This window comes from Plectropomus leopardus, chromosome 1, assembly GCF_026936395.1.
Source record: "Plectropomus leopardus strain MGB_pleo_1.0 chromosome 1, ASM2693639v1, whole genome shotgun sequence".
NCBI classification, from domain to species: Eukaryota; Metazoa; Chordata; class Actinopteri; order Perciformes; family Serranidae; genus Plectropomus; species Plectropomus leopardus.
Window position 1 is genome coordinate 17709023 of NC_142176.1, and position 22169 is coordinate 17731191.

Consider the following 22169-nt stretch of genomic DNA (forward strand, 5'->3'; position numbering starts at 1 on the left):
TTTATCGAATACACATTGCATTAAAGTCATGCTGAACAGTACAGAGGAACCAACAACACACTGATTGACAATCATGATTTTGATTTTTTAAAAATAAGTCTTGAATAATTCTGAGTGGCATTAATAAGTCATGTTAACTTTATATATAATATATAATTATTACTAGTTAGTTTTAGTTTCCTGGACTTTGCCCTCTAAATTTAAACAATTTTTCCCTCTCTCTCTTTTTTCTGTCCTTCTTTTTTTCCAGATCATTATCTTGCCATCTTTTTTAATTTTCTCACAATTTGTGGGATGTTCCCTGTCAAGATGTGTGTGTGATTTTTAGCCATGTTTTCAAAAGAAATCAAATGAATTTGCTCAGTTTCACAGGTTTGAATGCCCGTGAAAAGTGTCTTAATGAAGCACAAGAAAACTGGTGTCAAGCCAGGTTTCAAAAGGTTAAAAAGAAGATTTTTCCGTTGTTTTGTTATGTTTCCTCAAAACCTAGCATTTCCTGTTATGATGAACATATGACACTGACTAAAATTAATGCAAACATCCTCAACAATAGATTTCCAGATGGTTCTCCACTGCACCTGTCACTGGTGTCAGTAATAAAGTGTGAAAACCAAGTGGAAGATTCCTCCCCCTCATCATTAATACTGTTACTGTCTCCCTGGTGAGCCAGACAGCTACCAGACTGGTTTCCTTATTTCCTGATCAGTGGGGCTCCAAACCACCTGTGTGTTCAGAGGAATGCTGTGTAGTGACCTGACTACAGCTTCAAGAGCACCACAAGTCTTCTGTGCTATTATCGCCTCAGTGGGACCCTGCACCAACAAGCCTTTGAAACATGTGATCTCATTTTGTCATGTTCTGCTGGGTCTGATCGTCCTCAGTAATTGACACTGTGGTGCACAAACACATTCTTATTTCCTATGATGAATGTTCACATCTCTAAATTTGATGTATAGTTTGCAATATCTATATGCCCTGATGTTTTTGAGGCCTTCTTCTGCAGAGGAGAAAAATTATTTTGGCTCTGATACTGGCAGTGTGTTGGCAGGTGACTCTGCAACTTGCTTAATTTGTAATAAACCAAGTCTTTATTTCTTTTCAGATGACTAGTTTGGCAACTTCATTACTAGCAAGCAAGTGCAGAGGCCTAGAGAGCTCAAGGCACTTTTGCATACCAATCTGGGCTATATTTCAAATAAAATTTTAGATGTTTTATACAAGAGAAGACAAGTACAGTAAAAGTCCTGCATTCAAAATGTTACTTTAGTAAAACTACAAACGTATTATCAGAGTAGTAGTGTCAAAAGTATAAAAAGTAAAGCTACGCTTTTACTGGAAAAAATCCTTTCAGGGTTTTGTATTATTAATAATGTATTCTATTATATTATTATTTAATTGTTGATGATGTGTAGCATATTTAAAATGTTTTAAATATGCTAGTCTTTCAAGTAAAACACAAGAAAGTTGTGTTCCAGAAAAGGATAAGCACTCAATGAAGATAGGGTCACTGATCAGCAATTATGACCTAAATATAAAGGCCAGAGAGCAATAATATAAAAGAAAGAAAGTTTTTAAAATAATTCTGACATTGCATTGTTAAATCTCAAAGTAATAGTTAACTTGGAAAAAAAGGGAAAAATTCACAGAATACCACTTGCATCACTGTCACCCAAAAGTCATGTTTTATATTGAAGTAAATATTTGAGCTAAAATCTCCCTAACCCTAAGTAATAGTTAGTTTTTTTTTTCTTTTTTTTGTTTTTCTTTTTTTTCTCCCCCAATTTTGGCTATAATGAAAAGTCTTAAATTGCATTCTTAGTGGCATTAACAAAGTCTTAAGAAGTCTTAAATTCTTTGCTGTAAGCTGCAGGAACCCTGTAAAGATTGATGGCGTCCTTCTCGGCTGAACTGTAACCTTAGCTAGCTCAGTGGTGCTCGGTGAGCCTGGAGTAGATGCACACTTCCTTCTGTCCCATGATTCAGTTAGCAGGTGCAGTTCAGTAGAAAGACAATAGTTAGAGAGAGGGTAGACATCTCTACAGCCGATATCTCCGACATTTGGCAACTCACACCAAAATAATCTAGACTGATAAATAGCTCTACAGGTAAGAGGAAAAATATGTATTTTTGATTTGAGGGTGAGCTGTCTGTTTAATGTGAGTTGTTGTTTCTGCCAGCAGTGGGCAGCAGAGCGCTGTCTCTGAATCTATAAAAAGGGTTTTGGTTAGGCTTTCATCTTTTAAACTTTAACATCGCCTTTGGATCTGATCTTATTAATAAGACACACACGTTAACCCCTTTTACAGAAAACACTGATCTAGACTATCCTATTGGGAATATATATCCTTCCAGCGCCGCATGAAATGCTGTATGTGCTCTGGTATGAGAGCCTGTTGTTAGGAAAGTGTGTGTGGGGGGTTGAAGGAAGAGAAACATCAGGGCGCCTCCTGCCAACTGCCTCTGCCTGAAATGACAGAGACAGGTGGTGTAAAATCACCCCTTTATACCACAACTCACACACACACATCCATGGACACACCAACACATGGAAGCATGCCGACACCCACTCAGCATGCACAGTCAGCCTGCCAACACACACCATTATTTCACTGCTCTACTTTCCATCATGAGACTCTTGACACTGTAGTATCAACAGTATCTCTGTCTTCTGTACATTCATAACTCAGAGTTTGAAGTGTGTAACTGATTCCTTGTTTATAATTGTGGTTTTTAACATGGACTTTTAGGGGTTTTAACATCAATATGTGCCTGTCCTACAAGTAAAGGAGTGTCTCTGTGGTGAGAAGCCAATATGGGCTGCAGTTGTTTACTCTCTAAAGATCCGTATCGACCTTTAACCCCTGTGTAGACTTGCTGATAGGGTGCTGAAAGTAGCGCTTAGCAGATCTGATTGTCACATAATGCCAAACACGTCCTTCCTGCTGGTTGCATTTCCCCTGAGAGCATACACCCAACAAAGTAAACTTTCTCCCACTGTTTTCCTCGCTAACGTGGACAACCACCACCTCTTCTTGCAGCAGAGGTGGTTGCATCAGCACTTCATCATTCATGGCAGTGTTTCCGTCAAACTTTTGGGCATCACAGACATGGCAATCTCTGCTTTACATCACCCACTGAGCACTATAGATCTTCATCTTCTGCTTTGACACGACTGTTGAAAATAGCAGGAGATCAAAGAGTTCTGGCTGAATGTTGTGAATGTGAGGGCACGACACAGAGTGCGCCAGACAGCGAGGTTACGTATGCAGCCTTCCGACATGAAGGTTGATCCGGACGGGATGGATTTAAGAAGAAAACGAGCGTTAAGCTACCTAAGGCTTAAAACACAATAGTATGTTGTGGTGTGTTGTGGAGGCTGTAAAAGATTTTTTTTTTCTGTTTTGCTCTCAGTGGCAGCAACAGATGTCAAAAGAGTTTTGAATAGATGGATGTAGTGTGGTCAAGGCAGTGTTGTAGTACTCAATCGAGACTGGTCATACTTTGTGAAGGTTGAGGTCTCGTCACAAACTCAACTGCATTTTTTCTGTCTTGTCTCGGTCTCAGACCAAGAGGATTTTAATTAAAGTCAAGACCACTGAGGGATATCTCAAAATTTTCCTGTGAAAAATAAGCAGTGTTGAATAAATATGGTGGTTGATTTCAGCTCCTTGGTGTAGAAAACAAAGGAAAATTTCCACACATAAAATTCACCTCTGCAGTGACTTTTGAAAGTTCTCACAGTACATTTATACATACACACATTTATACAGTATGACCATAAAAGGTGAATGAAAAGGAATCATGTTTTCTGTGAGTGTTGTTATGGGAATGTGGATCTTTCAGATCAATTTGATGACAGTTTGCGTCTTCCACATTTTTATGAGTGTAATGTTGTGTGGGACTTGCAATGATCTGGTCTTCGTCATGACCAACATGAACATTGGTTCGAGGAACTGTTGATATGATTTTTGTGGCAATTTTGTTCTAGGATTGAAATCATTGGCTGTTTTCCAGTTTTAATAAAAACAGGGAAAAAAAGTCTGCAATTGCAACTACACTTGCCACTGTGGGCGACTGTAAATAGATATTTGCATCTAAAGCCATAAAACAAATAATAATTATATTTTCAAGAAAGCAATTTAACTTTAGTCTAATGTGAGAGAGGTTCTGCTTTGGATGTATTAGCAAGTTGTAAAATAGTTTTGTGTTGAACTGAAACACTTAGTTGATAGATGGATTGATTAGTCAATCGACAGAAAAATAATCGCCTACGGTTTTGTTAAAGGTTGAGTCTGGCAGATTTGGCAGCATCTAACAGGGAAGTTGCAACATTGCAACCAACTAAAAGCTTCTCCCTTGTCCGAAGTGTGTAGGAGAACTACAGTGGCTGATGCCAAAATGTAGATAGCCCTTTCTAGCGCCAGTATTTGATTTGTCCATTCTGGGCTACTGTAGAAATAACTTGGTAAACTCCACGGAAGCAGTCTTTCTCCATATGTTCATGTACGCAATCAGTTAATTCTAAGGTCATGAAAACACAACAATTCAGGTGATTATAAACAGATACAAAACATAGTTTAGTGCATATTGTATTATATTCCATTTAAAATAGATTCACATAGATCCTTCAAACTGGAACTTTAATCGATTAATTGTTTAGTAATTGAGTCATTTATTTCGAGGAAAAACATTATTTGGTTTCAGCTTCTGATTGTCTCTGTTTCTGCTTTTCTGTTTGACATTACTGCAAACTAGAAGTCTTCAGGGTTTGAACTGTTTATAATCATTTTTCCTACTTCGTATGTGTCCAGATTTTACATTTTATCCCTCTTTTTGTCTCTCTATAAAGCCCTATTGTTTTGAAGAGTGTTAAAGTTTACTTCCTTACTTTCAGCTGGTGAAGACAGTGTCTCTGTCTGCACCACCAACAGCTGCCCTGCTTCTCTCTTCATCTCTCTCTCTCTCTCTGTCTCTCTCTTTCTCTCATCGGTCTGTGAGTGACAGCACATGTGCTGGGGTACATGGGAGGGCCGCTGCTGAAATTCTAACCCCTTACCCCACGACTGTGAGACATACCCCAGCTATGGACAGGGAGGAGCTGTGAGACAAACGCACGGAGAGGAGAAGAGGGAGAGAGAGACGGCAAGAGGACAGAGAGAAGGCAGGAGAGTGGCAGGTTTCAGGGTTGGAGAGTTTGGCCTTTTTCACCCAGTAGAGCCGCTCGGGAGCCCAGTTCTTAGTGGAGGAGCCTCAGATCTTTGAGTCGTCAGAGGTCCGTTCATACTGAGCTTCTGAGTGCAGGTACTGAGGATGGCGGTGCAGATGTTGATGGTGTGTGCGCTGGGTGCACTGCTTTGTCAGGTAAGAGAAATTATTGTCTACACATAGCTGCTGTTGACTTAAATGATGATTTCTGTGAAAGTGCTTTTCTGTTTGTTTTCAGCATTTCGTGGACAATATTATCATTAGTTTTTGATTTAGCTAAACTTTTGACTCTATAAAAGCACAGGTGCCTTAACAAAAGAGCTAGTTTTGTGTCTCTCCACTTTCTGATCACGATAAAAATGTCCATAACAATTAATTGAACCTATGAATTAGTGCCCCACTTGCACTTGAGTTGTACTGTGTGTTTGTGGCCCCTCTCCTCCCTGTGTTTTAAGGGTCTAGAGTCAGTCTACCCCCTAAATTTGAGCCCAAGACTTCCTGTCCCTTCAGAGTGTGATCTTGTTTAGAGAATAACCTTTAGCTGCCCCGCTCTTCAAATATACAGTTTATGTTTTCACCTGAGTGATGTCCTCAACCGAACATCAACTGATTTTCATCAATAGATTCATTAAACTGGCTCGGCAATCAGAGGTTCAGGCTGATCTAAACACTTGGTCCTGTTTGGAAAGAGGATGATTAAGTGTTTTGTGGAGGACGAGACTCCAGATGTGTACACAGGGCTCGGGGCATCATTAGTGGCCCCTGTCAGCAGATGCCATTATGAGATCTAAAATGGATGACAATGTAAACTGACATATTACCAACAGCACTTCCAACCACCATCAGTCTTTCTCTCTGTTTGGAGAAGTAATGGATCCCAGGTTGGAGGGGTGAGTGAGTTGGCCTCCAGTGACTCTACAGGGAAGTTGTGCTATGAATTGTAAATGTTGCAGATGCTGTGTAGCTGTAGAAATGAATAATTCAGATCTTCTCAATCAGTGAAGTGTCTTTGACCTCGTCAAAAGTTTCTGCAAATTTTCAGTTTCTATGTGGTTGACAGTTTTATGGCGACGTTATGCTTCTTTTGTGGTTCGTGTTCATATTCCATAGCCAACTGATTCAGGAGAAAATCACTGAAAACATGCGTTGTCTCTTTTGAACATGAGAGTGATTGATCACTGAAACATCTGCGGGGAAAACCAGTTTGTCACAGTGAGGCCTAAGTCCCTCACAACATTACACAAAAGATATTTTGGTCCGATACTCAGCATCTCAGAATAAGTCTTATTTATGACCTTCTTTATAAACAAAAATAAATAACCCTGCAAACAAGCTGAAAGGCGTGTAAACCTCGAAGCATGACCTTTACAGTAGACGATCCCAGTCTTCAGGCTGGATGCAGATATCGGAGAACTACTGAAGCTCCATGTGGTGAGGCCGACATGGGGATAAATTGCACATTCAAATGCCAGAGGTGTTGTACAAAGATCACCAAATAACAATAAGTTACTCTTTCAGTTTGGTTACTGTCTTGTAGTTTTTAATAAATGGAAACAATCCCTTTGCTAAAGATCCATCTTTTGAGTTTAAGAAAGATGGTTATGAGGAAGCTTGAAAGTTGGCTCTGAAAACTTTATAGCTGACTTCTTCACATGGAACAGTAAAATTAGTGGATGACAATGGTATCCCAACATCACAGCAAAGAAAAATACAGTCAGTGTTCACTTTACCAGTGTATCAGTAAAAAATTAATAAGCTGCCTGGAAACAAAACGAGAGCAGATCTATTATTATTTGTCGGTGTTTATCTGCTGTGTAGCTGCACAAAATATACACATTTTCTAGGTTGCAGGTGGCTATGTTGGACAAATTCACAGTTTGGCTTTTATTCAAATACAGTTAAACAAATGGAAATTTGTCACCATTTAAAAAATAATAATAATAATTCAACCATGAACAGCTGTCAGTCCAATCAGAAGGCTGTTATCGGTGTCACCTGATAGCTCTCAGTTGTTCTCCTTTAATTATCAGTGAGCTGGTGTTGTTTTGAACCAGGCCCGCTGGGTGTATGTTGCGGTGAGGAGTGGGCAGCGGCCACAGCTGTTCCCAGATGCATACGTGATGCCATTTGTCCCGCTCTGTAATCCCCCTCACGGAAAGAGGAGTGGGTCGTTTCTGAACCATGAAATCGGGTACAAATCAAGAGTCTGTTGCCATGGCCAGCTGGCGCTGAGGTCTCACTCATCGGAAACAATCAGTCAGAGGATTTAGAGTGTGAATCACAGGTCCTGCTGGGTGTGGATACCTGCAAGTTGATTTACACTGACTAGGGTTTCAGAGGGAGCAAAGGGGAGAGAGACAACTTCCAGATTGTCAAAATAAGTCAGCTGAACATTGAAGTCTTTTTTTCCCATTTCTGTTATTTTTATTGACTGAGACATGAAAGACCAAGTGGTGACAGTTGTTGTTTTAAAGGTCCTGCACAAGAATAAGTGGTATGATTTGGTTGCCATTTGGTATCGCCAGTGTAAAATTAATTAACCACCAGAAACATGATGTCAGTCCAGGTTCCAAAGGGTTAAACAGATTTTGTTTTTGTTTAAGCATATTCCAATAAAAAGTGTGTCCTTTCTATGCTGAAAATGTATATGGCCTCTACCAGAAAATAGAAGAGGCACAGTGCATCACTGTTTTGATAGTAAACGTAGGACATTTCTTGCCCATGCTCTAATAGATAGAGAATTTAGGTTATTTTTCATTAGTTTAATCCACCACTTTTCTGATAACGTTGTGTTCTATTTTTCTTTCATGGCTTTTGAGTCCTACTTTTAGACTAATATTATAACCTTGCTCAGCATTCCTAAAGCTCGGACATCTGCTCCGAGGCAGACTCACACTTGTAGTGGCACCATAAATAGGGTGTCCATGCCCATGCCAGGCAGTCATGACTTAGCAAAGAGTAAGGGTGTGGGACCAGTACTGTTGGTGAATAACTGGTAAAATCTCCAGTAACAGAAGCGACCAGCAGGACACCTGTGCGACCTCTAACCCTGTGGCCGAAGAGACTGTCAGACAGTCTGCAGGCATTCATTCTGGGCTGGACAGTCCTGATATATTCAAACGACTGCTCCATGCACATATCTGGAGAGGAAATACTCAGGATATAGTGCAGAGACAAAAAGTGATATATAGTCCTCTACACAGATACAGCAGAGTCTCTCAGGGGGGTGCTTTCACCTATAAATTCAAATGTTATAGGATGGCAGATGGCATTTTTGTAAAATGTATCACTTACAAAAAACAAGCCTGACAGCCACCGTAACATTTCTCCATATTTGCAGCTTGGCTAAAACCCTCACTTCCTCACTTCACAACATGACTTTAAAGTTGTAACAACAACCAAAATATCAATTAATGTTAATGGTTTGCAACATGTAACAGACATTTAAACTGCTGCAATAAAATGCACTAAAACTGGGAAGGACAACTGTAATGGTTCATGAATGCATGTCCAAGTAATAACGCATTTGTGCCAGTGTAGCAATACTTGGAAGGCAGACAGCTCTGATGGCTTTATGAATGAATGTCCAACATTTAAAGCACTTGCTGCAGTGGTAAAACCTGGACAGTGAATGTTACTGTGTGTGTTAACTGCAGTGTTACACTATATATTTGAGTGTAAGGCAAGTTTATTTATCAGGCATCATTCATTGCTTTATTGACAAGTAAAAGGCTTTTAAAATCTATCCGTTGATTCTGGATGAACTGCTGCTGTCTGACTGTTTTTTTTACTAAAATCTGCGTTGTGAGTGTAGTTGATATGTGACACCTACACATCTTATATTTCTTTTTTTGAAATGCAACAAGTACTACAGATTTTTCAAAAATGACATGGCTATGGAAATATAAGGTTGCTTCTTATGAGAGTTTAATGTTTCATGTTTTTTATACAGTTTTCAGTAATACAACTGTGACATTCTCACGGGGTCGTCTTTATTTATAGCCAGTAGGCATGTTTTTATTAAATGTAAACAAATGTACCCTCCGCAAATCCTTTTGATATTTATGCCTATTTATTTGGCGTATTTATCTGGAGTATATATTTTAAGTAATTATGAAATTATTTATTCAAAATAAGTATTAATGTGATTATGCCATTTTTATTCCAGGCTCATTAGTACTAATCATGTCCTAAGAACAGCACGGATTCAAAATTCAACTGTGATGTTGTAGGTAATGTAGTAGTACTTTTTTAAAAGTATTTCAAATAAACCAAACACAATTTGCAATGTGAAAAAACACGTTTGTTTTCCAAAGCTGATGTTAGAGAGGTTGATTCCAACTTTCACAAACTCCTTAAACACTCCAACAGAGTGCTTAACGGTTCGTCTGTGAGGGCATATCATCCCTGAACAAGCTGTCCATACTTCTGTGAGGGCTTGAGGTGAAAGGCCAAGTTGTAAAAGTATCTGGGAAAAGCCTCTAAAACAGTTAATCTGTGTGTGGTGTCATCGCTCAGCCTGTCAGAAAAGGCACTCATTGGTCTAATTGGTAACACGACACTTTAGTGTTCCCGCATCTTGGTCTGGTAAAAACATTATAACTGTGGCAGATACTTGTTGGAGCCATTACACAAAACACACAGTCATCTTAAAGTCAAATTGAACAGACAGGACGAGACAATAATCTGTGTAAAAAGGAATGTTGATGTTATCTGGTGCTTTTCTGGCTGTCTTTTAATGTTTTATAAACTGGAAAACAGGTGTGGAGCTAAATGTTGTACATTTTTGGGGCTCAGCCCAAACCTAGAGAGGGGGCCGGGGGCATGCTAAAATGCCTAAAAATCTTTTAGAATTATCTGGGAAAGACATGATAATTGCCAAGAGGAAAAAATAAATCTTGTAGAGTCTACATCCTTTTTAAAAAAATCTAATTATTCCATCTGTCTTCATCATTTTAAAAATATAACACAGCAAATATTGAGGATGACTAATTTTCACTCCTGCTGCCTGAAAGGAGGCAAAAGTTCATAATATACTTACATAATATACACAGGTAGGGTAGGGTTTGGGTGTAAACAGCAATATTATTGAAACAGAGATTGATTTCCCAGTCCAGTAACAGAGACTAAGAGAAACTGAGAAAAATATAAAGGCAGGATTTAACAAACCTTAAAGATTAGGGGCTTTTGAGATCTCATTTGATGAATACACAAAACATTACCATCATCTTATTCAAATGTTTTTCACACAAAAAAACAGCACTTACTCCTAGTGGACACAGACATTTACAACAGAAATTGAATCATAAATATAAAACATTCAGTATTACAACCAACATTTTAAAAATTATTCTTTAGCAAATGCAATATTTTATTTAAAACAGTCAATGGGTAAAATGGTTAATGTGTCCTATGATTTCCCATCATACCAAGCTGAGAGGGCTGGTGTAAACCTTTGATAATACATTTAATAAGAAAGAAGAACCTTCTAATCATATAATGCTTAATCCAATGACATTCAAATTCTCACTGGTTAAAATAAACTGGTAAGAATAAACATTTTCTTTCTGGGCATAGTTGCCCATAGCATGCATCTACTCGTGGATGAGACAGTGCAAGATGTCCTCCTAAACTGAGGTGTAATGTTAGCCAGGTCAGTGGTGTTAGGTGCTTGGCTGGTGTAGTGATATGATACAAAACAATACGATACGATATGTAAATGCCTTTACAGTTACAATAAAACAAAATACATATGAACAAAATAGCTCTAGCTGTACCAAATCACACCAAATCTTTCAGTAGAGAGAAAATAGTTCCTACATGAAACTGTTCACAGCAAGGTCTGTGGATTATTGTGAGTAATTAGGTCATGATTTCTGGAAAGAGACATTGCTATTGAGTTTTTCAAATATATTTTTGGCGCTTTGAGCACCACAATCCAGGTGCCATCTAGTTCCATTATATTGGAGAGAAGACAGACGTCTCTACGACCGATATCTCTAGCACCTGCTCACACCAAAAACTAGAGATTGATAAAAAGCACTTTAGTTAGGAGGTAAAATATGTAGTTTTGATTTAAGGATGAACGGCACCATTAACGTATTCATCCTAAATGTCTGTTGTTTGTTTGGTGGCTAAAGCATGGTGCACTGGAGAAGAGTTGCTCAATGTGCTTTTAAGTTTGATGAACTTGCATATAATCTCACAATGGTCTACATTTTGCTGCATGCGTTCTCAGAGTTAGAAAAACGTGCTCATGTTACCCAAAGTGTCCACATATCAGGCAGACTTAGAAAGTGCTATACTTGGAAATACAACTGTGATTCAGCTGTTATTGATGTTGAGGTTAAGTGATCATGCAGAATGCAAACTATGCCATTGGAGGTTTGAGAGCTCATATATGCAGAAGTCTTAAATATGGAAAGAGACAGCAATCAGGATGAATTTGCGTGGCTGACATGCACTGCTGGAATGTGAGTGTAAACATCTCTGTGAGAGTGGAGATGACGATGGCTACGAAAAGTTAAATAGGTAGGGGTCGAGAATATAGAACAGTCTAAGATTAGCCTGCCCTCTGACTCGGCCAGCAGATGCCAGCCATGGTTGCCATTCCTCCCTGCACTGTCCAGCAGCAAGCCAAAGGATTGGTATATCAGATCACCCGCCCCAAAAACAAGGTGGGGATCAGAGGCCATTCACAAAATATTCTCAAATTTATCCACTGTCTCTTATTTGGCATGTGTTTTTTAATTACTTACTGAAACAAGTCATTTATCAATATTCAGTTATTTCTGAGTGAAAACATTACGACGGATGTAAGAAACAAAGCTTTTTGGCAAGTTAATGCCTCGACATTTATTTCTGCTTTTATGGATTTTGCCTTTGAGCTGTTAAACATATGGGAAGTTCTGCTGAATCCAGTGAATTCCCACAGAAAAGAAGGAAGCAACTTACGGAAATGTATATGCTTGTGCGTGGGTGGGTGTTTTGTTGATGCACATGCATGTATATCAGCCTGTGTGTGTGTGTGAGAAAGCTTCTATATGAGTGTGTCTGTGGAATTCCTACAGCAGAGCAGATCCGTAAGGTGACCCCCAACTCCCAGTCAGGTGCAGAGCTCGAGCATAAAGGGGAATTTGTGAGTGTGAGTGGGAATGCGGGTGGGAAAGCACAGATCTAAATCCATAGTCAACAGCTGTTGTGTGTGTGTGTGTGTGTGTGTGTGTGTGTGTGTGTGTGTGTGTGTGTGTGTGTGTGTGTGTGTGTGTGTGTGTGTGTGTGTGTGTGTGTGTGTGTTTCTCTGGCGTGTTGTGTGTGAACATGGTCAGCAATGTGGTGAATGGGGGCTCGTGAAATGAGCGTGAGTGTTTGTGTTTCCTCGTCCGGAGATGAATTTGCACTCAGATCAAAGGAAGCTGACAAAGACGCGTATTAGCGAGTGAAACCTGAAGCTACAGCCCTTCTGCTCTAGACAATCCCACATTACAGGCAGCCTCAGCGCTGCAGCTAACATACAGTCATTCCCTCAGACCACGGGGAATGTTACAGCACTGAGGGAGACTCTTGTTAAACAGCTGCAAATATCAATAATGACATAATTTGTCTTCCATTGGGGAGAATTACTGGAATCAAAAATAGACTTCATGTGAACTACCTTACTGACATAGATTATGTCTTCATGTCTGAATGTGTGATGTTCTTTTGTAAGTTTTATGCTGTATTTATGTCTTTCAGGTGTGGAGCTCTGCAGAACCTCATCACAAAGATGAAGAGCTGCATCCTATGGTGCTTTACCCATGGAGACATCAAGGCCAGGGAGTGGTGAGGGTGAAGAGGGACTGGATCATCCCTCCAATCAGAGTGTCAGAGAACAGCAAGCAGGTTCCTGAAGACCTTGTCCAGGTAAAAAAATGCCAAATTATAGCTTTTCACTGTGGAATTTTATCAGTGGACAACTGCTGTGTCCATTCTGGTATAAATCCTGCTTAATGTATGAATTAACATTTTTCAAGCCTGATTTAAAGCAAATTCGCTGTACATGCTAATGTTTGAAGCTTACATTAGAGCAGACAGACATGCTGTTACCCTTCAACAAAAAGGACACCACTGCAGCTAAACAGTTTCTTACACCCATCCCTACGATGTGTTATCATGGATCCCACTGCATCCTGGGGTTGACTAGTAATTGTAACGTTGATGCGACATGGTTGGAAACAGTTAGGACCAGAGTAAAGAGGTCCTGGTTATGGCTAGTAGTAGCATAATCACGGATATCCTCTGAGATTAAAGTGGTAAATTTCCAAGAAAAAAACTCACACATGTACTACCAGACAGTCAAATGACAAAGTGTTAAGAGCAACACAGTCCATAGGGAAAAGGAAGATGTGGTGGATAAATGGTTTAAGCACAGGACTTTTACACAGGAGATAGAGGTTTGTGTCCTTTGAGAGTCAACACTGGCTTATACTTTACATTATATTTAGCTGATTTATTAATTTTCAGTTTTTAGGATGTATGAAGCTGCTGAATGCACGCTATTACATAAACTTTAGCAGAATAGCTGAATAGACCCATTAGTGTTAACATCTTATCTCAATGTTGCTGGGATGCCCAGGAATATGCACTCAGGCATAAACAGCCGCAATGGCTACTTACGCCCCAGTTGTAAATAGCTTTTTTGGCTACAGACACTTAGGTGCATAAAGCATCTGATAAAAAAAAATCACCACCATCCCAAGTCTCGCTTTCTCTCTTATCACAGCCCAAACATGCTTATTTTCTGCTGTGCATACTGTGGTGCTAAGATATGATCAGACAGTGTCTGATCCTGCCAATGTACAGTACATTGTGACAGTGCCATGCCATTGTCATTAACAGCCCATTATTCAGAAACCAGTATTCCAAAAAATGTCCCATTGGACTGAAATACCATTTGTCCAGCAGCCCATGCTCTGAAAATACACACTCTCCCTGCAGTTTGAAAAATGGCCTTGTTTTTTTCCTCTACTATGGTGAAGGCATGACTCATCTCACTCATGCCTAAACCTAATAAGGCGTGAGCTGGCCATACCTTCACCAGAGTCACAAAAATGGCACTTGGGCCATTTACCTCTATTTGGGAGATTGTGTATTTTCTGAGCAATGGCCGTTTGTTTTGGGGATTATGGGCTGTTGGACCAATGGGACATTTTTCAGACTACTGGGGTTTTGGAACAAAGGACAGTCCTCATTGTGGGTGGGGAAGCAAAAGGAGGACTGAAGTAATAACAGTAGGTGCTAACTTTTGCCTAACAAAATGCATAAATAGATGAATAGATATAATGCAAGTAATAATAACGCATAGATAAAGATTAGATTGCTTTAAAGATGGTTCTCATTTTGTTTTCTCATGGAGACTTAATCCTCTTGCTGACTGTGTATTACTCTGATAGTATGTAGCTTAACTATATTGTATATACTCCATTCAAACACAACACCATACAGCCATGTGCTGCTGATTGCAGTGTTTCATGACAGCACACACTAAGTGTTTAAAAGACATGTGAAATGTAAATGTTGTGTTAAAGCCGTCACAGGCGACCAGTAAGTGTATAAATCCTCCCGTACAAGGAGAGATATAGAGCCTCTTTTACATGGTGATGAAAATGCAGCAGAGACCATTTGTGAAAGAAAGTGGAAGCAAAAATGCATAAAATATATAGACTCCTTGCTATTATTAGTTCAGAATATAGTTTCCTGCCATAAGTCAAAGGCCCCTGAGAGTTTAAACGCTCTTGTCTCAAGGTCCCTATCTGTCAACATACTCACATCTGGTGTTACGACACATGGTTTACAACCCCCCAACCCCCCCACCCCCCCAACTGTCCCATGAGGTTGTGATGATCACCAACTCTATTTCCTCTCTCTGTCTAGATCAAATCAGACAAAATCTTTACAGGTGAGGTGATCTACAAGTTAGAGGGACCGGGGGTGGACCAGGAGCCCAAGAATCTGTTTGAGATTGACGATAAAACGGGTGTAATCAGGAGCAAGCGGCCACTGGACAGAGAGAGATACAACAGCTTTACGGTGAGAGAGTAACATTTTAAATCACACAGACACTTAAAATGTGTTTTAAAGCTCAATCAAACAGAAGCACTTAACACACAAGCCATGAGGCAATCAATGAGACCTCACACAACGTGTTTCTGAGCTTAGGTCCATGTTTTTGTCTTAAAGCATACATCAGTGTCTCAGACACCAGCACAAACAGCCAGAGGTCAGTTTCCAAGGGTCTTTATGGGCATCTTGGGAGAGACTTTAGACCAGATGAGTGTGATGGAACCAAACATCCTGCACATTTCTTTCCACCATTTCCCGCATATGTTGTGTACAGATACCACAAATACCTCCAGTAACCTTGAGTTTCAGATATTTTTCTCAATGAAATGTGTGAGACTTGTGGTAATTATTAGTAATAAACTACAATCTCATAAACGCAGTTTTTATTAACATTAACACATGTCCTCTGTATTTGTTCCTGTGTAGCTGAAAGCCTTTGCGCTGTCCCCCAGTGGAGAGAGACTAGAGAATCCCACCACTATAGAGATAGTGGTGCTGGATCAGAACGACAATAGACCCGCCTTCACCCAGAGCCAGTTTGGTGGCATTGTCTCTGAGTTCTCAGTTCCAGGTATATCCATGAATGACATACTGCATTAAAAATGTTCATTTTTTTATGTCTTTAACCACAATGTTTCAAAAAGCCATCTTATATTTCCATCCTCAAGTAGCGTCCAACATTTTTAAAGTGACTTTAAACACTCACATACTGTTTGATAACTTTGTTTCAGTGTGACAGTGAAACCACAGTATTAACAGTTTAAAGCTGTTATAATCAATATCTTTTTGTTATCAATTGATCACAGTACTATGTGTATGTAAAAGGGGTCACTCGTAGTAATAGGCCTACAGATACTTATCACGTAATTTTGCAGTTCTCAGCTGCTCTGCAGACTGTTTCAGAATTTTTCAAATCACTGTTTTGGTTTTACAGCCCTCATCTGTTTTGTTTTTCTCTTAAAACTCATCAGCATCAATTTTAGATGCAGCAGGCAGCTGTTTTTAGCTGGAGTGCCCCAAAATCTGACTGTTTGCTACCTGTTCAGCACCAAACAGCAGTCAGGTAAAATAGCAACTAGCTGAAGAACATAGTGGAGCATGCACTAGATATTTCCTCTGTGTTTGGTAGAGCTTGGACAACAGCTAAAAGACGAGTGAATATTCGACTTACTAGTGTAAAAAAGTTTGCTTAATCAACATACATTAAGAGCAGTCTTGAGCAGAAAGTTAAGTCTCGCTTCCTATGATTGTGCTGTGATCTGAAATCCTCAGCAGTTTGTTTTGGTAGCCAGGCTGGGCCCACTGGCTGGCTAACTGCTGCTACAACAGTTAGGCCTACTGCTGATAAAGAAATCTCAGCAGATCACTAGTTCCAAATCAATTACAGGCACATTGTCTTAATATGGTTTGTTAAATGTTTTATAAAGTTTGACATTTTTTCATTGAAGTCATGCAGCCTCAGCACATGAGACACATACCTGTGATTCATACTGACTGACAGCTGACCGAATCTTTCAACTGGGTTTGACAGGCACCTCAGTGATGTCAGTGACAGCAACCGATGCAGATGACCCGATGACAGAAAACGCCATCTTAAGCTACTCTATCATTGGCCAGGAGAGCATTCCTGCCAACGCTGTTACCAAGACTATGTTTGGTATCAACAACGAGACAGGAGCCATTTACACGAGAGATGTAGGCCTGGACCGAGAGGTACAACGCAGTTATGATGCAGATTTCTGCAGATCCTCGTAGCGTGGATCATGTCATTGAAATGTGATGTTTTCTGTTGTAGGTGGTGAAAAGTTTCAGATTAAAACTGCAGGTTGCTGATATGGGAGGCTTGGGACTGACCACTGAAGGTGTGGCAATCATACATGTAGCTGATATTAACAACCACGCCCCGCAGTTCAGCCCCGCCTCGGTGAGTCTCAGACATATGAGGTGTTGTTATTTATAACACATAAGTTAAACTGTTGGATGTTGAATCTTTGGTTTTTTGTGTGGTGCAATGTAGTACATTATGACAGCGGTGGAGAACAAAAAAGACTATGAGATTGGCCGAGTGAATGTGACGGACAGAGACGATCGTGGAACAGGAAACTGGGAGGCCAAATACTTTATTTCCAATGACCCTGATGGAAGTTTTGCCATCAGGACGGATCCTGCCACCAACGAGGGCGTTCTGACAGTGGTGAAGGTAGAGTCTGCTGATCTGCTACTCAAAGAGTGTGAGGGAGCTGTGGTGAATGTTAAGTATCCATTATACATTTTGTTGAGCATCCAAAGTTGCACACACAAATGTAAGCGGGTAAGGGAACAAATGATTTTATCAGCTTTGTTCGTCGCCCTGGCCTTGTGATTCCTTATTTTATCCTTACCTTAATATACAATATTCTTTACTGCACACTAGAATTGCAATGATCAGTAACTGATCGAAAGAAAATTACTTGCCAACTATTTTGATAATTGACAGTCCTTGTTTAAGCAAAAGTGTCAAATGTTTGCTGGTTTTAGCTTCTTAAATGTGAGAATTTGCTGCTTTTCTCTGCCATTTATGATAGCAAATGAAAAATATTTGGGTTTTGTGCTGTTGGTTTGACAAAAGAGGAAATTTGAAGATGTGTGGGCTCTTTTTTTCATGATTTTTGATATTTTATAAACTTAACGAATTGTCCATTAATCATGAAAAATAATTGCTGGATTAATGTATAATGAACATATTCATTAGTTACAGTCCAATTGCAGACATGTAAGAAAAAGTTGTAAAACTGAAGGCATTATCAGGAATGGTACCAAATATAAGAAATCACACACTGTCATATTGTCGGGTCAAAACTCTAAATTTTAGGAAAAGAAGCTTACTTCTTCTTTTTCTTTTCTTTTTTTTTATTTTTTATGGGAAGAACTGTGCAAAGTTCTGACACAGATATTGTAGTCAGAGTTAAGTTAGTTTATAAACAAAGGAATTCACATGAAAAAAACAGTATTACTAGAATTTATTTAAATATTCATTCATTATTAATTTTGTATAGAAAACTTAACACCCAAATGTGTTGAATTGTATATTTGTCTTTAAGCAAAAGTGACATTTTTGCCTGTCCAGTTATCCTGTACTGATCAAAATAGCAACTGACTAGAAGTAAATAACTGGAGGCAGACCAACTGACTGTCTCTATTTGACCCATACTATACTCTCAAATTACATGGCTCTTTCTAGAAACCTTACTTTTATTTAAGAGAAAATTATTATGAATTCAGAGACCCATAAAGTGACATGTCACTGTTAATGTTGAATTTTATTCAACCCGCAAAGGTAAGAATATGGACCATTAACAGAACAACAATGTCACTATTACCAAAGCTCGTGTTTTTAGGGGACAGCTAGTTATTTCTCTGCTTCATGCCTGTTCAGTCAGAGTTTTAAAAAAAGTACACCTCTCATGCAAAATCAGATATACCTTTGATTTAAACCCTAGCAACTTTTTTCTACCCAAACATTGTCTATATTTTGTCTTTCAGAAAACATTTTGTGTTCACAAATGTTGACTGATCTATTCTGGGGCACATGAAGGATTAATTTGAATTTTCAAGATGGGTGACATTGCCCTTTAAGGTCAAAATGTGCATTGAGGCCCTCAGACACAACTCAACAACACTCTCTGGTGGTTGACTGTGAAACTACAAGTTACTCAGATAAAGATGCTTATTTGGCTTATCCTGTATTTGTGCAAGTCTGTAAATAACTGAAATTCCAGCCTTTATTTTACACACATTTTTATTACTAATTCTTTAATATCCTAGTGCGGTGCAAAGTTTTCCCTCAGCGAACATATGTCTCTGCTCTGTTTTGTTGTGCAGCCTCTGGATTATGAAGCACAGCACGAGCACATTCTGACTCTGACGGTGGAAAATGTGAATCCTCTGAGCAATAAGGCTCCCAACCTGCCTGTGAGCATGGCTACAGTGGTGGTGACCGTTGTGAACGAGAACGAGGCTCCACATTTCCGGGAGAACCCCATACAGATTGTGGTCCCTGAGTCTGTGGTTCCTGGGACTTTACTGAAAAGCAACATCGCCTTTGACCCTGATAATTCTGACCTGAGGTAGGATGCAGCCACAAAACAAGAGGAGGGTTTTTGTGTTTTTAAGATTGCGAGTAAACTAAAGGGACAGTTTGTGTTTCTGTAACTTTTTCTCTGCTCTCTGCTGCAGATATGAGATTAGCAGAGATCCTGAGAGGTGGCTGGACATCAACAGAGACACAGGAGACATAACTGCCAGGAGAACCTTCAACATGCGATCTCCAAATGTTAAAAATAATATCTACAATGCTGTTGTCAAGGTTACAGGTCAGTTTATATTTGCACAAATTGAATATAATAAGTATGTTTTCTTTAGTGTTTAATCACTTGAAAATAAGAATAATGTTTCATTACCCTACAAACTGACAAACCAAACACTGGCTCTAGATGGGGCCATTCACATTTGCATGTTTTCATCTACTGTAGTCAGCAGCCCCTATGGAAAAACACAGTATATATATATATATATATATATATATATATATATATATATATATATATATATATATATATATATATATATATATATATATATATATTTTTTTTTTTTTTTTTTTACTCATACTCATTTTTGGGCCATGTGTTGTTAAGTTGCTTGTTGCCTTCTCCCCATGTATTTCAAAGAGATCCAACCAATTTGCACAGGTTTCAAGGGGTTAATCTGCCAACCAGGTGAAATAAATACACTATCTCAACCTACATGGCAGGCTTCACACCTGTCTTATGAAAAAAAAATCTTCATAGAACACGTTAAAAAGAGTGCTATGGGAAAACTTTTAAATAATCTGTTGTAACTTAACGTGTATTACTGTGTATTTATGTCTTCCTGTGTAGATGCCGGTGGTGTGTCGACTACTGCCACAGTGTCCATCACACTGAAAGAGACCAATGACTTCCCCCCTCAGCTCTTCCCTCTGAGTGGCACTATATGTAAAGACACAGGCCGGAGGAGTCCTGGTTTGGTTTTGACTGCTGTGGATGAAGACTTCCCTCCACACGCTGCACCCTTTTCATTTGAGATGCCTGAAGATCTGTCAGTCAACTGGACTGTTATCCAAGTCAACGGTAAGAAGAGAGCATCACGGGGGGGGGGTGGAGCGAGAGGTGTTTCTGTCAATCTTCTAATCAATCTCTTTCCCTCCTCAGATACTCACGCTGTGCTTCAGCCCCTTGTAGAGCTGGAGGCCGGAGAGTACGCGGTCACAGTGCTCGTGTCGGACTCTGGCAGCCCAATTCTGAGTGCTTATGCTCAGGTCAATGTCACCGTGTGTTTCTGTGACTCCTTTGGAGATTGTAAGTCTGAGGTAGGGGCTGTCCTAGGCTCCAGTGTGGGAATCAGCTTCATCGCTCTCATCATCATAATGGCCTGCATCGCACTCCTACTGTGTAAGTCAGCTCCAACATATCTTTCAATCTAAAAAAAAGGCGTGTTTTTTTTAAATGACAACAAGAATACAGCGATTATGGCCCTAGTTTTTGATATTTTCAAAAAAAAATTAATAAATAGGGGACATATTTTTTGTCCCTGTCCCTGTTTGTCATTGTTTTTTTTTTTGTTTTTTTTAGTTTAGAACACAAATAATCACATTTCAAACACTTCTTTTGACATCTTCAGTTTAATAGGTAAAACATGTAGTGGGGCTTGATACAGATCTGCCACAGAGGTCATTAGGTAGCATAAAAACTTTGTCTAGATAGTGTTGTAACAATTGGTTGATTGAAAGAAAAATAATCTGCAACTATTATTACAATCAAATAATAGCTTAAGACATTTTTAGGGCAAAATGCAATAAAATAGGATTTTTAGTCTCTTAAATGTGACAATATTCTGCTTTTCTGTTTTCTATATTGTTAAATTAATTGTTTAACTGCTATTTGGACAAAATAAGAAATTTGTCACTATTTTCAAGTTTTAATGGACACAACGGTATTAAGGATTAATCAAGAAAATAATGGGACGATTAATCAATAATGAAAAAAATTGTCAGTTGCAGGCCTATAACGTGATAAACACTGATAAATGAAGACTTCAGGGTTTTCCTGTGTTTGATTGCAGTGCTGCTCCTCCTGGCTGTGGCCGTGACAAGTTGTGGGAGACGCCATCATATCAAGAAAGCAACAGGTCTGCTTGTTGGGGAATCAGAGGATGACATCCGTGACAACGTCTTTAACTATGATGAGCAGGGCGGGGGTGAGGAGGACGAGGTAAGGCTGCAAGTCAAGAGGAGACGTGACTGTGGTCACATTCATGCATATTATTACTGTATTGTAAAGTATGTGCAGACTCAATCTGTAGCCTTGTCCCCTCACCTTGCAGAATGCCTTTAACATTGACTTGTTGTGGAATCCCCATGATGCACCTTCAACCCCGGGCTCCTACTACCCTGGTGCTCCTCGAGGCAAGCAGCCCCTCAGGAAGGACGCTCCGCATAACTTGCCGTCACCTACCTACCCACGGAGGCCTCCAGCGGATCCCACTGACATCGAGGACTACATCAATGATGTGAGAGGCCGCTATCATGACCCGCTTTGACACCAAATTCACCAAAACAAAAATGTGTACTAAAGGCCCACACCATAAATCTAAAGTTAAATAAGAGGGTGTGAGTTAAAATTCAGTATAACAAACAGAAATTTAATATCACTGCCAAAGTTATTGACAGGCCTAACAGACAGAGTAACACTAACAAAAACAACTAAATCCAGGTGTTGCATATTTTCTGATGTTGTCAGATCTGTAATGATAAAAACATACCCATATTTTCAGTGTTGATCAGT

At 39.4% G+C, this 22169-nt stretch overlaps 1 protein-coding gene across 2 annotated transcripts in view; it reads left to right on the top strand.

Annotated features, from left to right (window-relative positions):
* cdh15 (cadherin 15, type 1, M-cadherin (myotubule)) overlaps nucleotides 1–22169 on the top strand; it is a 41587-nt gene that overhangs the window by 17514 nt on the left and 1904 nt on the right. The window contains exons 1-13 of one of the 2 annotated variants that reach the window (XM_042493489.2): nucleotides 4612–5361; nucleotides 12940–13107; nucleotides 15118–15273; nucleotides 15733–15877; nucleotides 16838–17019; nucleotides 17102–17230; nucleotides 17324–17506; nucleotides 19168–19412; nucleotides 19522–19658; nucleotides 20226–20456; nucleotides 20538–20777; nucleotides 21448–21596; nucleotides 21709–21894. In XM_042493489.2, coding sequence (XP_042349423.2) covers nucleotides 5311–5361; nucleotides 12940–13107; nucleotides 15118–15273; nucleotides 15733–15877; nucleotides 16838–17019; nucleotides 17102–17230; nucleotides 17324–17506; nucleotides 19168–19412; nucleotides 19522–19658; nucleotides 20226–20456; nucleotides 20538–20777; nucleotides 21448–21596; nucleotides 21709–21894 — 2202 coding nt within the window. In that variant the 5' untranslated portion in view covers nucleotides 4612–5310. Of the gene's footprint in view, nucleotides 1–4611; nucleotides 5362–12939; nucleotides 13108–15117; nucleotides 15274–15732; nucleotides 15878–16837; nucleotides 17020–17101; nucleotides 17231–17323; nucleotides 17507–19167; nucleotides 19413–19521; nucleotides 19659–20225; nucleotides 20457–20537; nucleotides 20778–21447; nucleotides 21597–21708; nucleotides 21895–22169 lie in introns of those variants that run through there. The other variant, XM_042493496.2, reaches the window with a different exon arrangement.